The sequence below is a fragment of the Pelodiscus sinensis genome, chromosome 19, assembly GCF_049634645.1.
Source record: "Pelodiscus sinensis isolate JC-2024 chromosome 19, ASM4963464v1, whole genome shotgun sequence".
Classification (NCBI taxonomy): domain Eukaryota; kingdom Metazoa; phylum Chordata; order Testudines; family Trionychidae; genus Pelodiscus; species Pelodiscus sinensis.
The window spans coordinates 122,130-136,849 of record NC_134729.1 but is presented as its reverse complement, the minus strand read 5'-3'; the positions used below and the strand labels follow the sequence as shown (position 1 = coordinate 136,849).

The following is a 14,720-nucleotide window of genomic DNA, read 5'->3' as shown; positions in this document are numbered from 1 at the left end:
GGGGAGAAACACCGCCCGGGGGCTCTGCGCCACTGCCCCTGCGAAGGAGTCAGCCCCCCAGACTCGTACCGCGGGGGAGAAACACCGCCCGGGGGCCCTGGGCCACTGCCCCTGCGAAGGAGTCAGCCCCCCAGACTCGTACCGCGGGGGAGAAACACCGCCCGGGGGCTCTGCGCCACTGCCCCTGCGAAGGAGTCAGCCCCCCAGACTCGTACCGCGGGGGAGAAACGCCGCCCGGGGGCTCTGGGCCACTGCCCCTGCGAAGGAGTCAGCCCCCCAGACTCGTACCGCGGGGGAGAAACGCCGCCCGGGGGCTCTGGGCCACTGCCCCTGCGAAGGAGTCAGCCCCCCAGACTCGTACCGCGGGGGAGAAACACCGCCCGGGGGCCCTGGGCCACTGCCCCTGCGAAGGAGTCAGCCCCCCAGACTCGTACCGCGGGGGAGAAACGCCGCCCGGGGGCTCTGGGCCACTGCCCCTGCGAAGGAGTCAGCCCCCCAGACTCGTACCGCGGGGGAGAAACACCGCCCGGGGGCTCTGCGCCACTGCCCCTGCGAAGGAGTCAGCCCCCCAGACTCGTACCGCGGGGGAGAAACGCCGCCCGGGGGCTCTGGGCCACTGCCCCTGCGAAGGAGTCAGCCCCCCAGTTTCCTTTGTTTCCCTGCAGAAAAGCGACTTGGGGAAGCCAGGGGAAGTTGCAGAAATGGCCAGGCGGTGCAGGGCACGTGGAGCAGCTGGGGGAAGAAGTAAACCGCCACAGGGTCAGTGTGGGGACTCCAGGTGCAGGCTCCTGCTCTGTGCAAGGCCCAGCTGCGTCCTAGCGGGGGAAAGACAGGACGTCTGGACTCGCTGCTCCTTGCACGTGAAGGTCAGACACCCCCCCAGCAACCTCCTTTGGCTGCAGGAATTGCTGCAATCCCCCCCCAGTTCCTGCACCCTTACTCTGCCATAGGGGAGGGGCACTGTGCAGGGAGCTGCCTCCCTCCACCCAACCCCTGTGCAGCCCGACCTCCCGCCAAGCCCTGCCCCCACAGAGCTCTCCCACACCAACCCCCCACCCCTGCACCTGAACCCCTCTGTCCCCACACTCCCATCCCAGAGCCCCAACCAGCTGCACCTGGGCCGCCATTCACCTAGCTTGCCACAGCCTCCCACACCCAGAGCTCCGGGCCAATGGCCTGTTTTGCAGCATGCAGGAAGCTCTGGAGGGGGGGGGGGGGGGAGACAAGACCAAGGCAGAGCCGGAGCGGGAAGAAGCAGGATGGGGTGGGGGCTTGGGAGAAGGGATTGGGCATCTCTCAGGGCTTGAGAAGCCGGTGCTTGTGCTGCATAGCGACTTCCTACCTCCGTGCAGCCACGGCAGAGCCACCCCGCTTATGGCCACACGGTTACAGCACTCTACAGTGGCGTGGGCAGGGCTCGGGTGCGGAATCCCCTCAGGAGTCAATACGGAGGCTGCCCGCGTACCAGTCTCCTGGCCGAGGGCATTAGAGCACTAAGTTGTGGTCAGTGCTCGCGCCAGCGCATGGCACAAGGGGATCCTGGCCCAGCCAGGGCGCCAAGGGGCTGGGTAACACTCAGTGGATCTAGCGTATTCTGAAAGGGACTGGAGTTAGCAACTGCTCAATGGCTATTTATACCCCCACGTGTTCTGGGCAGAACACAAGAGACGAGATGTTAACGTGGCTCAGCCCCCCCCCCCCACACACACCTCCCGGCAGCTCAGTTTATTAGAAACCAAATTTTTAATTAAACACAATGAACATGTGTTGGCTTGTACCGAGTGACGGCCTGGCCTGCCAGGGGAGGAGGCCGCGGGGAGAGGGTACAGGGACGTCACCAGCTAAGAGTTGCTATTTATTCATATTTTGATCTGGCTCAGTCTTTCACCGAAAGGGGAAACGTCGGACTCCAACAAACGTTCACTTTCTCTCTCTTAATTAGTACAGGGACCTTTACTGGGAAGTCATGGGGGGTTGTGTGTGGGGGGGGCTGTGTCAGTCTGTAACTTTAAAAACAACCTTTAAAAAAACCGAGCAGTCCTGTCGCACCGTAGAGACCAACACAAAGACACGGCCAGGGTCATGAGCTTTCATGGGCAAAACCCACTTCCTCAAGGAGGTCTGAGCCTGCTCAGCCGTACCCCACGTCTAGCACATTTGTCAAACTGCGAAGTGTTCACTTCCTGAAAGCGGCCTGCGTCAGAACAGCAGCCTATTTATTAGTCACGATCTAGCCCCCACTGCGAGGGGCTCTCTACCCAATTCCAGCAAGTCGTTTCAGTCCTCACCCTATGGAATTTCCCCCTCCTCCTGTGCTCGCCGCAGAGATCCGCCCCATGCCTCCTAGCTAGGTATTTCCACTGCACTGACTGCCTAGAATGGAGTCCTGGCCTATGGAGGGTGCATTTAATCAGCTAATGGACCAAGAAAGCAGTGAGCTAGGGCCAGGGGCTCTCCATCTTGCCTGCCACCAATGGGGGTAAACAGTACCCCTGCCCCAACACCCCCCCAGCCCTTGGTTGCAGTGCGGGGAAGGTGTGTGTGTGTGGGGGGGTGACAGAGAAAAGGCCACTTCTGGAGGGGGAGAGAGAGAAAGCCCTCTTGACTTGTCGATGGAGGGGGCTGCAGAGCTGCAGCAGAGTTAGTGCCCAGCCCTGGGAGCTAACCCCACGGCAGCGCTGCCTTTTCAACAGCTGCCAGGCTCTTAATACATTTAAAGGCTGAAGCGCAGCGGGGGGGATGGGGCACAAGCTAAGAATGAGCCAATTCCTGGCTCGCACCCGATCCCTCACTAGGCCTCTGCCTCCCCAACCCCCCCACGGAGATGGTGCTGGGGGAGGGGGGAGAGACTGGCTTTTAAGCCAGCTTCCCCTAGCACCAGCTCCTGCTCCCCCCTTGCTCCCTCTGACAGTCGCTTGCATCCCTACTCCACAGGCACGACTATAATTGGAAACACATTCCCGTAGGCTAAACGTCACCCAGGTGCTAGAAACTTCCCAAGTGTAAGTCTGAGATTTCACTCGTTCTGGTTGCCTTCCATTTTGGGGGGCTCCAGCTGAGCGGCAGAGGGCCTGATTTCCATGGGAACCACATCCCCCAAGAAAAAGTTCGGCCCGAAGTTTCTCAAGCCTGGCTGCCCGCGCTGGGGAGTAGCCAGAACAAGGCCGAGTTCAGATCCTAGAGCAGATCTAGTTCAGAGCGAGCGCGTCCGTCTGGCCACGTGCGCCCCCTGAATGGTAAGAGCGAGGGCCACCGCATTCGGCACCAAGCTTCCTCTCACCCTAACCTGAAGCAAGGTCGGGTTTGGGCTGCCGGGAAGACAGGAAGTCGCTGGACTGGGACTGTTTTCCACAACATGGAAAGGGAGGGAGCTGCTGTTTAGAGGGGCACGATACCGCAGCCGCCGCACCAAGAAAGTGGGGAGCTGGGGGCCAAGGCTCACCAGTCTGGGTAAGTACTACCTCTGCCCCAAACCGCCCCCCGCAGCCCTTGGTTGCAGCACTGGGGGAAGGGGGACAGAGAAAAGGCCACTTCTGGAGAGAAAGCCCTGCTGGATGGGCCCCCCTACCCTGAGCCCCTCCTCACAATCAACCCTCACTCTTGCACTCCCCTAGCCTCCTGCCCTGCTCTCTCCCCCCATCCCCAAGGCCCTGCCCTGAATCCTGCACTCCCCCCCCATTGCCACTGTCCCGCTGTGAAGGACCTGGGCAAGGCTGGGAAAGCCTTCTAGTAAATGACTAAACAGAATCCTCCTCAAAGGGACTCTACAAATAGGGTTGCCAGATGGTTGAACCAAAAATACCAACCCCCCCCCCCCAACACACACACACACACACACACACAAAAGCCGGGGAAAAATTCTATTGAGGGGAAAAAAAAGAAGAAAAAAAAAAGAGGTAGGACTCCTAGGGATAGGAACAGCGGAGCAGTTGAGCACTAAGGCCCAGGGAAGGCATTGCTTCCCCTTGGTCCTTAGGCTTTTTGCCAGCAGCCATTTCGTGTTCTTGTTCAAGCCAGAACTTAGCTTCCCTGAGGAACCAGGTAAGCACGGGGTCCAGAGGCGGGAGGCTGAGGGTGTCAGGGCCCGAGGCAGGGAAAGGGGGAAGGAGGCCGGGGGGCTGGGCCCAGGCGCTAGGATTGCCAGGTGTCCGGTATTTTCGCCTCCTGGCCAGGAAAAACAAATTAGAAAATACCGGACATTTTAGGTGTCTAGTATTTTCTGATTTTTTTTTTGAACCAGACAGGAGGCGAAAATACTGGACTGTGCAGGCCAATACCGGACACCTGGCAACCCTACTTACAAACACTCCTGCCCTCAGCTTCAGTACACAGGGAAGCCTGGAAGGACCAAAGACTTTTCTAGTGTGCAATGAAAGTCGTCAAACTTCTGCACCAAGATTTCCAAGGACCCCAGGCAGGGAAAGTCCTGCTGCCAGCCCGCCCTTTGGACCACGTGTGGCGTCAGCTCGCATGCCCCCGCAGACCAGAACAGTAGCAATGTCAGCGTGGCCTCTGACTGGACACTAGCAAGGGCGTGCACTCAAAAGGCTTAAAGTCAAGCCCCTCGCCTGGAAGTCAGCTGGGAGGTTCTGCAGCTCACTGCACAGGAGACCTTCCTGCATACAAACAGAAAGAGCTGTCCCGTGGCGCGGGGACCAGAAGTGTAATTCAAAGGGTGCAGCTAGCAATTAGAGCTCTCCTTGCATGCTTCAGTATTGCTAAACGAACCGCCAACACATCTCACCGCACACAGAGGGAAGTCACACCTAGATGCTGAGGAGTGCTGAAATGAATAGGTGGGAAGGGCAGGCCCAGCGAGCAGGCAGGAAATCCCACTGGCAACTTGGCAAGAGAACGAACACGAGAAAGGGAAAGTGCTTGGGTCAGCTCCACAGTTCCTGCGTCAACCGTAAGCACATCTCAGCCCCGCCCTTCGCGGTCTCGGCTGAGGCAGCTGGAAGCCTGAAATCAGGCCCTGTTTCTTTCCCCTTCCTAGGGAAGGGGTATGGGTTTTAAAAAGGAACTGTGTATGGATACTGGGGAAAGTGAACCAGCCACCCCAGGAGACTAAAGATGCTCTTAACCCCACCCACCGGGTTGGTCCTCGGGGAGAGCTGGTCCGGGGACACAGAAAAGCCCCCCGAAGAGCAGGGCTCTGTTCTAGCGAAGAGCAGCAGCGCGGCTGTTCGAGGGGTGGGCATGGCGACTGCACCGCTAAGGACATGCATGTTTGTCCCAGGCACACGTGAGCAGCAGACATACGGCAAGGTTACAAGGGGCCCAGGGATTGGCCGTTGGTGGCACCCACTGAAAGGCTGGTGCTGGCAGAGCTGGCGTTCCTTGGCAAGCCTTTGGTCTGCGCCCATGTATCCGTTTGCAGAAGAAGAATTTCTGCAAACGCCATCCTGCATTTTCGTTACAGATTCCAGGGACTGGGTCACAAATGCAACAGGCTCAACTGCACCCTGCCCCGAAACGCATTTATCGAGGACCCAAACTGCATTCCTGCCAAGAAGATTTAGCACCGGCCTGTTCAGCCCAACCTTTGAACCGAGACAGGAGAGGGAAAAAGTCCGGAGGGGCAGTTTGCGCCTGGTTTCTTGCTTCTCGCTCTCGGTTTTGTCTGCAGCCGTCTCATTATATCCCTTAAACAAGCAGCCAAACAGCTCGTACAGATGTTTCGCCTGCAGGCATACCTTGCCGGGTGGAACTCTCTGGCCTGACTTTTGCAGAAGGTCTTTATGGTCCTTTCTGGCCCTGAAATCTAGGAGCCTACGTCACTGCTCTGTCATGTTTTCAGCATGTCTCGAGCAGAGCACCGTTTGCTCTTTGGAAATGTTCCCATAATGCCACAGCGACACAAGCTCCTTCATAACAGCAGACCTGCCAATGCACGAATCAGTCACGAGAGAACGGGCTTTCTGAGCCGCACTCGGGATCGCCGGCTGCAACCCTCAAGTGTCAGGACTTCTTCCTCCCAGCAACGGGCAAAAGCCAAGCCTGACGTCTGAACGTGCTATCGGGCTCAATCCTTTTAAAGATCATGGTCAGCCAGCCCCAGGGTTAGCACCGGTAGCCTATGGAGGACAGCAGTAGCCCCTCCTTCGAGGAGGGGCCCCAGGCGATTGGGGGGAGGGGCCGGGTGTCAGTAGATGTGGGACCCAGAAGCATTTTAAAAGCTCAAACCAGAAGAGAATCCAATTTTCGGGCTTAAATTCATGAGAATTTGTATCATCTCATGATTTGTCAATGGGGAGGGCTGGCAACACTGCCTAGGTAAAACATGCCAGAGCCAACAGATGCCCTTCTACACAGAAGTTACCGTACAAAGGCAGGAGCTAGAAGTGGGGGTGGGGGGCAGTCTGTGGGTGGAATCCTTTAAGATCACTGGGGCGTTAGAAGTTTTAGAAGGGGAGGAAAAACACTTCCTGAGCATTACTGACGAGCACCCAGCAGAGTTAAACCTGAGCTCGCCAATATTTTTTGGAAATTTAAAAGTCAACCTTTCAAAGTTATGGGGAATTAAAAAACAAACAAACAAACAAACAAACTGTAAAAGCTTCCAACCAGCTAAGCTGGGGGTGGGGGAGGCAGGGGAAGTGGAGAATTTTGGGAACAGTCCAGGGCACAAGACCGGGGGTAAAGCACAAGTGGAAGCAAGACTATGATTGGGCAGAGCCTCGAGAAGAGGCTACAGAGCAGGACTGATGAAGGGGAGAGGAATTTGGCATGTGGGCATCAGTCAAAGACTGATGGGTGGAAGGAAAGTGATCTCAGCAATGACCTGTTGGGACAGATGGGAGCAGGGAAGGGAGATTAAAAGCAACTGGGGTAAGTGATAAGGTTGGTAGGGACCAGAATAGGGCCCAGGGGCGGAGGGTTCTGGAGAGAAGGGATAGAACTCGAAAGAGGACAAGCCATGGAGAAAAGCCGACAGACTTGGGTGATCAGTTAAGGGAGAAAGGGATGAAGAGATTGGAGACAGATTCTTAATTTGGCTAAACCGGTGTCAATCCAGAGTAACTCCACTGACACCAGGGCAGTGACTCCAGAGCTATTCCGGTTACGACCAATTTAACATGGTTCAAGAGATTCTGAGCAAGCAGCCAGGGCCCAACACGTGCCTGTAAGTGTCACTAGTGCACCGTGTAACTGACTTGAGACGCCAGTTGGCCAAAGGTTATCTAGCATCTGTCAGCCCTAGAGGCTAAGTACACGCCAGCACCTCTGAAGTGTCGGGACTAAGAGGCACGCCTAGGCCCTGCTGGGCTCAGGCACTAACGGCCATGTCTCAGGCCTAAAGCACAAGGCCCATGCGAGCAAAGCAGCCCGGTGTCATGTCAGAGACACCCCGGGCCCACCACTGTGCTCGAGGGGACAGGGCCCCTCAAGCTGCTCACGAAACAGGCTGGCCCGGGGGTCTGTGCGGCACAGACTGGATCAATGCAGAGACCAGCCGCCTTCAGGAAAACCCGTGTCCTGCCGCTTTGGTAGAGCCCGGCTCCTGCAGCCAGGCCATGCCCAGGGAATGCCTCGGCCCTCCTCAAAACTCTCTAACCAGGGTGGGCAATCATTTTTGGTGGGGAGCCACTCCAAGATTTTGAAAAGTGGTCAAGAGCCACGCTCTTCTGTGGAGGGAATGCAGGGTCTAGGATGGAGGCTGGGTGCAGAAGGGCACATGGGGCAAGGAAGTGGGGGTGCAGGAGTCTGTGAGGTCTGAGAGGGAGTTGGGGTGTGGGAGGGGCAGGGGTGCCAGAGGCAGGCTCTGGCTGGAAGGCGCTTACCTAAGTGTCTCCTGGCCAGCAGCCCTGCAGCACCCCAAGGCAGGCTGGGCTCCCTGCCTGCTGCAGTCCCAGATCACTTAACTGCAGGCTGTTCCCTACATGTGGCTCTCAACTTCGGGGGGGGGGGCGGGGGGGGAGAGAGGTTTGCACTGTTCCCCCCCCCCCCCCCGACTAATCTCTCAACTCCTATTGGCTGGTTGTTTCCAGCCAAAAGAAGCAGAGAGATTGGTTGGGATCAGTTCCTTTTGGTGGATTGTTTTTAGCCAACAGGAGCTGAGGATTGGGCTGGGGGTGGGGAGATCACATGAAGCCACCTCCTCCCTGCAGAGCGGATCGCTTGACAGACCGCGCTTTAAACCGCGGCAGCTGCGTGCCTGAGGGTCCCGGGAGGGCGGTCCGCAGGCCGGCTCCGGCTCCCGGGCCATATTTTGCCCAGCCCTGCTCTAAGCTCAGGATGGGAAGAGAGCAAGAAAGGCCACGGAAGCCACTAGCAGTCCCACTTCTGCCATTTGCTTTACGTGGCAGGCACTCGCCTGCTACCACAAAGGGCAGGAGCACAAGCTACTCTGCCACGCTGTCCCTGGGCTCCCTCGCGCTCCGCACTCCTGTCCAGTGAGCACCGAGGGGCAGGGAGCCGGGCTGGACTCTCCCATGGAAGTTCCTTGCCCCTTTAGCAGCAGCTTGCCAGGAGAGGCAGCTGCAGATCGGGATGGAACTGGCTCTGCCCCAGTTGCCTGCCTCCTGCCAGAGTGCATTGTAACTGCTTCCATCACACCCAGCACAGCCGGTCCTGATGGGAGCTGCCTCCCGGGCAGGGGCTGGAGAGGGCCTTAGACCACGAAGATCAGCAGGGCCACAACGCAGAGCAGCTCGTCAACAGGCAGAGTCGCTCTCCAACGAGAGCAACAAGTGAGCTGCTCCTGTCGGCAGCGTCTGCCAAACTGGTGCACTGGAGTCAACATGCTGCCATTGGAAACAGAACCCCGTGGCTGGGGTAGGCAGGGTTAGGAAGCAAGAGGCCGTCACCAGTGGTAGCTATTTTATAGCGAGGAGATCTGACTGCGGGTGAAATGGCCCTGGGGAGCCTGAATTATAAACACTCAGTTCCAAAAGCCAATAAATTGTAACAAAAATAAGACTGAAACCAGAATGGGTGGGGGGAGACGGGGAGGTACCAAAAACTCCTTTTTCCAAACCAGTGTTACCATGGGGCTTTGAAAAGAAAGCAGCAGCAAATCAAGAAAGCACGACCTTACGTTAAAAATACCAATATTGGAGTCGGTGTGGGTCCATGGAGACCGCTTAAGAATAAGCGAGCAGTCTATGCGCCGCCTGTGTGCTGGTTCAGCTATGTTAGCTTAGAAGCAGATAAAGCTACTAGAACCATTCCCCAAGGGGATGCAATTAGGCTAGATCAACACTGTTTATATGGATATATGCACAATATTTTATATCTTTCTCTGTCATATATTTGAGAACGTCTGTCTGTCTGTCCATTTGTTCAAGAACTCCTGAACGGTAAAGAGCTAGGACCACCAAAGTCAGGATGCAACGGATCATAACTTAAAGCCAGGTGAGGGTTTGGTTGGGCCAGGACAATGGGACGTGCCTGGAATGCGATTCCATTTGGTGAGAAACAAAGGGAGGGGTGTAACAGCAGGGACAGCAAGTGCACCAACCCCAGGGAACAACCCGCGGGTGAGCCATGCAGCCCCCGCCACCCCGGGCCAGCCCTGGCAAGTACAGATCCCCCAAACCTCCCAACCCCTTGCCCTGACTCCCAACGCGGACTCCTGCACTCCCAGCCCCTGCCCTAAAGGACCCAAGTAATGCCAGGCAAGTCTTCCAGTCTAGTGTGGCCTTAGTTAGACTGAAGTTGTGCAGCTTTAGGTTGGGGTACAAAAGTTATCCTTCTGACAAACCAGTGCAGTCTGCACAAAACAAGGTCTAAGCAGGCCAAGCCCCAGGAGCAGACGCCAAACAGAAAGAGAAGCACTTGTGGGGGAAAAGCTAAGGGAGAAGGAATAAAAGGCCATTTTTCTCTTGTGTCACCATGCAGCCAGGATGTGCCCAGCTAGCTGATGACACAACATGTGCGTGGAAAGGAGCACCCAAAAGGAGAGTTACTCATTTAGCCGCAGTAATTGAGGGAAACTTTGTTTTCTAGTTAGCTGGGCTACAGTTAACCCAAGTAGAACACAAGCTACAAGGCTGGGGTATGCAAAACGTCCAGTCCAGTGACCCTGCCGTGACTGGGCTCCTTTAGCAATAGGAGTGAAGGTTTTAAAGCCCCTTCTCACGTTTTAGGCATGAAATTGACCCTCTACTCCCCACCTTGTTTAATTCTACAAATCCCACCCCACCTGCTGCTACTAGCTCATTGCAATGCTAAAGTGAGTTGTGCTCTAACTTAGTCATCCTAACTATTAACAGGTTTGGTGCAAATCAGGTTATGACTAAGAGCTGGTGTAATTAAACAAGCGACGTTCCCATGCAAATCCTCCAGTGTTGTCAGTACAGAAATATTCTGTAACTTAGATCCAATTGCTTCCATGCAGTAATTACTCGGTGAGGGGTAATTGGCATGGAGAAATCCCTATTGCCCGGAATCCTCCAAGTTCACTCAAAGCTGCTGCGGCAGCACCCGAGGGAAATTCGCCCTGAACAAGGGGGCAGTACAAAGCTTATGCATCACTTAAATCCTTTGCCTCCCTTGACTGCCCAGGAAGAGAGTTTGTGACCTGGTGCAACCTTCTGCCAAGCACTCTCGTTATAAGCCGCCCTTTCTATGTGCAGAGGCAGGAAAAGGCCCTGAAAGGAGAGAGGGAAGGAGCCAGTAAGAACGGGAGAGGGACACCGCGAGTGAGAAAGCGCACCAATGCGAGGGGAACACAGTGGGCCCGATTCTCATTTACACCATTCTGTAACAGGCCTCAGAGTGGGGTCAATAGAGGTTGTGCCTGTGGCAAAGCCCCTCTACGGGGCCGAGCTGTGCAAGCGAGAACCGAGGCAGCAAGGCTGTGAGGTGCTCAGAGAGGAATTCGGGATCCATGCGACAGAGCCACAGGGATATTTCCACCAGCAAAGAGGCTCAAGGGCGTCACACGGCTGGCTTTCAAACCACGGCTGTTGTGCAGGAGTAACATGGGGCAGGAATGTTGTTCCAAGCCGTGGTGTAGTCTCCCCGCCTCAGACAGCTCCCTGGGCTCGTCCCACAAGGTCCCGCCACACAAGCTGTTTTACGTTAGCCACCAGGGCATCTTACTGCATCGAAACCTACTGTGTGGGGATGGCAGCAGAGCTGGACTTTCCAGCAGCTGTATGTGTCATGGCCTCCTGCATCAGCTCCCAGGCTTAGAGCAGGGCACAGGTCCGACCAGTTTGTAAAGCGGAAGGTCACGTACGTTTGAGCAATGATCTGAGTTCTCATGAGGAGCCAACAAGCCGAGCTGCCTCCCTGGTTAGTCAGGGCTTGGCAAGGCCGGTTTTCACTCCCCCCAAACCATCACTTACCTAAAAAAGCCTTTGCAGCCTTCACACGTCATGGCATTGAAGTGAAAGCCAGTGGCTTTGTCCCCACAGACGCCGCAGATCCGGGGAACGTTCCGATCGAACTCGCTGGCCGGGTCCGGCAGAGGGGTGCTCGCTTCCAGCAGCTCCATCTCGGAGACTGAGAAAGAGCAAGGTGGTTAGAGAGACGTCTCCAGTTCAGCAAGTTGGCACTGGGCGCCTGCTGGCTCCCTGCCAAGAGTCCGTCTGGGTTGCGCTGTGCAGCGCACGGAGGAATGTGATGGGATCACAAATGCACACGGGCGGCTTTGGCTCGGCTACCCGGCAACGGCGCTGCTAATCTTCACACCGCTCCCCTGCCACTGGGGTTGCACAGCCAGAGCTCATCGCGTCGGCCCACCGGAGAGCGTGCAGCTTGCCCGAAAAGCCCAATTTCCCTTCTGCACAAAAGGAAGTGACCCAAGGACGCCGGCCCAGCCCGCGAGGAGACGAGCAACAGCTCTAAGGGGAATTCAGAGCTTGCACGACCTACACGACGTGCTCTGTGGACACCAGTATCAAGTGTCTAGTCTAACCTCTCTGGGCCCCTGGGCAAGGGGGGGGCCCTGCGTTCCCAGAACAGGCAGGAAGTGTGTGTGGGGGGGGGGGCAGCAGCCGGCCCTCAGCGCTGCCCAGAGCGCGCAGCACAGTGCTCCAGCCATTGAAAGGGCCCAGGCTCCAGCTCTGCTACTGCTGCAGTAGCAGAAGTGGGCCAGGAAATCGGGGCCCTTCTGAATCCCCAGGCCCCGGGACAGTTCCCTCTCCCCCCTCGCTGGTGGGCACCACAGCTGGCTCAGAGCTGCATCTCAAGTTTCCACTTCAGCAACACAAGGGCCTTTTTATGAAATTCAGTAACTCGAAAATGGCTGAAAGTGTGAAGTTGGCAGGGGGGCCAGGCCTTGCTGAGTAACCGTCCCCAGGCTCATCGGGAGGGGAGAGACACACTCGATGCAACTGAACTCGCATGCACGCAGCAGAACTGCTCTGCTAGGGTCCGACGTTTTACCAGAGAGCACCGGCTACCCAAGGGCACTGCTCCTCAGTGGCCCAGATGTGCTTTCGAGCTGCTTCTTGATTGTGAAATTAACCTTTGGGCACTCCCGAGCCGTGGCACCAGTCCGTGGACTCGGGAGAAAGACCCACATTGGAGTCTTTTGCTCTCTCCTGCCCCAGCTTCACCCAGGACATGCACGTCAGCAAGGTACTCCACTGAGGCTTCCCTTTGAGCCTCAAGAGCCATAGCGGGCAAGTGGTACTGTTGCTTTGCAAATGTTAATTCCCACCTTGCACCAGATTTTCAGACATGCTCAGCACCCAGAAGCCTCCACTGTTTTCCAGGGGAGCAGACAGCATTTGGCTGGAAGGGGAGAATCCGGGTACGTATTCAAGTACCTAGCGAGGGAGCAAAGCTAGCTCATGTTTTGAGGTGACATCCCCAGAGGCACTGCTGATAGGGGGTATTGGGTCTCATCCCCCACTCCCCAATATCGGAAGTCTCAGCCCCTCTATGCCAGTTTCCCCATCTGTAAAATGCTGCTATTAACTATCACAGAGGGATTGAGCAGCTTAGTTTAAAGCCACCGACACATTTAAAATCCCCAAGCAGAAGCAGAAAGTGTTTGTTACCTGTGCTACTGCAGCGTGTGGCTTATCAGACAACATGTGCAATATGGGCATGGCACTAGGCCCTCTAACCAGCACATGATGAAGGTATCATTCCTAACATCGGATGAAGTACATTGAGTCTTTAAACGTTCTAGGCAAACTCAAAGAATGCCCCAGCCCAGACAAAAGCAACATGCAGCAGTAATATTCTTGTGCTCCAGCAAAGATGGACTTTCCCTGTAAATAGCATTGAATGCTACTTACTGCAGTACAGTAACTCATGTTACTTTAGCAGCCAGGAGGGACTTGGCACATCTGATTCTCCGCTGCAGCAAGGCAGCCTTATGAGGCTATGACAGCGTCATGGGGCTCCAAGAACAGTGTAGATCTGCCCTGACGTACAGGAGAACCAGAGACAAAGTCTTCTTTTTATAAACTAACTACTGGAATAGAAAGTCTATATTCAACAGAGCACAAGATGCCTAATCGACCTACCTCCTTGCACTGGCCTCGCCAGGCTCATTAGCTGCCAACCACTACCGTGAGGAATAACAGGATTCCTTTCAAGTGATCAAAATATCTACGTCGCCTTTTGAAGGACGGCAATTGTCCTGTACAACGCTCTCTTCAGGCAGTGATCATTCAACCACCAAGACCCCAGATTCAATAATCACCTGAGCAAAAAGGCACGCTGTACAGTGGTACGGGCCTTTGCTTTTTTTTTTTAATTTAAACTCAGCCATTTGTAAATTTTGATTTAAACCCGTTTTAAAAGAAACGTTTCCTGCTAAGAGAGAGCTAATCCACAAGGTGACTGGGAAGTTGCAGCTTGAAAATGGGGCACAGAAAAGCAAGCTCTTGGGTAAGATTTTCAATAGTCCTGGGCGACCAGATTCCTAAAAGGGAGTTCAGGCAGGTAGCGGATTTTCAGACGTATGCTCAACACCCCTAGGTAAAAATCTAGCCCAAGTGACTTAGGCACTCAAAAGCCTACAGCCCCATTGAAATTCTGGGCGTCTTACACTAAGGGAGGAAAACCCCGCGGCTGCACTGCTGTAGTACTGCAGTGAAGTCATTCCCTGTGCGCTAGGAGGGGTTCTCTGGTCGGTGGAACTATTACGGCTCATGGACTCAGACCTAGTCTGACCTGCACATCACAGGTCACAGAACTCGCCTGCCCACCCCTACCTGCTGGCTGCGTTACTAGACCAATCTCAGCCCCACTGCAGATACCACTGAGTCAACAGAGGAATCCTGTGGACCTAGCCACCGCTGACGGATTAGCCACACCGCTGGGACGAGCCCTCCTGTGGCTGCAGTGAGTGTCTATGTTGAAGTGCTTTAGCCCTTCCATGTCAGTATTTTAAGCGCAGGCATGTCCAATTTCACCTTTGGAAGCTGGACTGGGATGCACAAGGCATGTCAGGCTCTCTTCAAAGCTTTACCCCTGAACAGTGGACGTTTTCCACAGTAACATACATATAAAGAAAGCGCATTTAAGGGCATCTTGGAACGTCATGGAGTTAATTGATTTGTGGAACCTCAATCCCTTGAAATTCATTGCGACCGGTGTGCTCTACTCCCTTAGGGCCCTACAGAACCCCCAGCCAAGAATTACAGGGTTGAGTCCAAGCTATTTCAGAAACCCACAAAGATCTCCCTCCTTCTGGACGTACTGCAGAAACAAGCAATTCCTTACCGGCATCCAGAACATGAGCCGCACCGTCCTGGTAGAACTCCCAACAGTCCTGAAGCTGTGACATGGGACAACCTGTGGTTAAA

At 55.4% G+C, this 14,720-nt stretch overlaps 1 protein-coding gene across 5 annotated transcripts in view; it reads right to left on the bottom strand.

Moving 5' to 3' along the window:
• The window catches only part of VDR (vitamin D receptor), a 91,667-nt gene that overhangs the window by 38,187 nt on the left and 38,760 nt on the right, over window positions 1-14,720 (bottom strand). For all 5 annotated transcript variants that reach the window (XM_075901593.1, XM_075901597.1, XM_075901594.1 and 2 more), the window contains 2 exons: window positions 14,638-14,709; window positions 11,298-11,454 (listed from right to left, as the gene is read on the bottom strand). In XM_075901593.1, coding sequence (XP_075757708.1) covers window positions 11,298-11,454; window positions 14,638-14,709 — 229 coding nt within the window. The remainder of the gene's footprint in view (window positions 1-11,297; window positions 11,455-14,637; window positions 14,710-14,720) is intronic.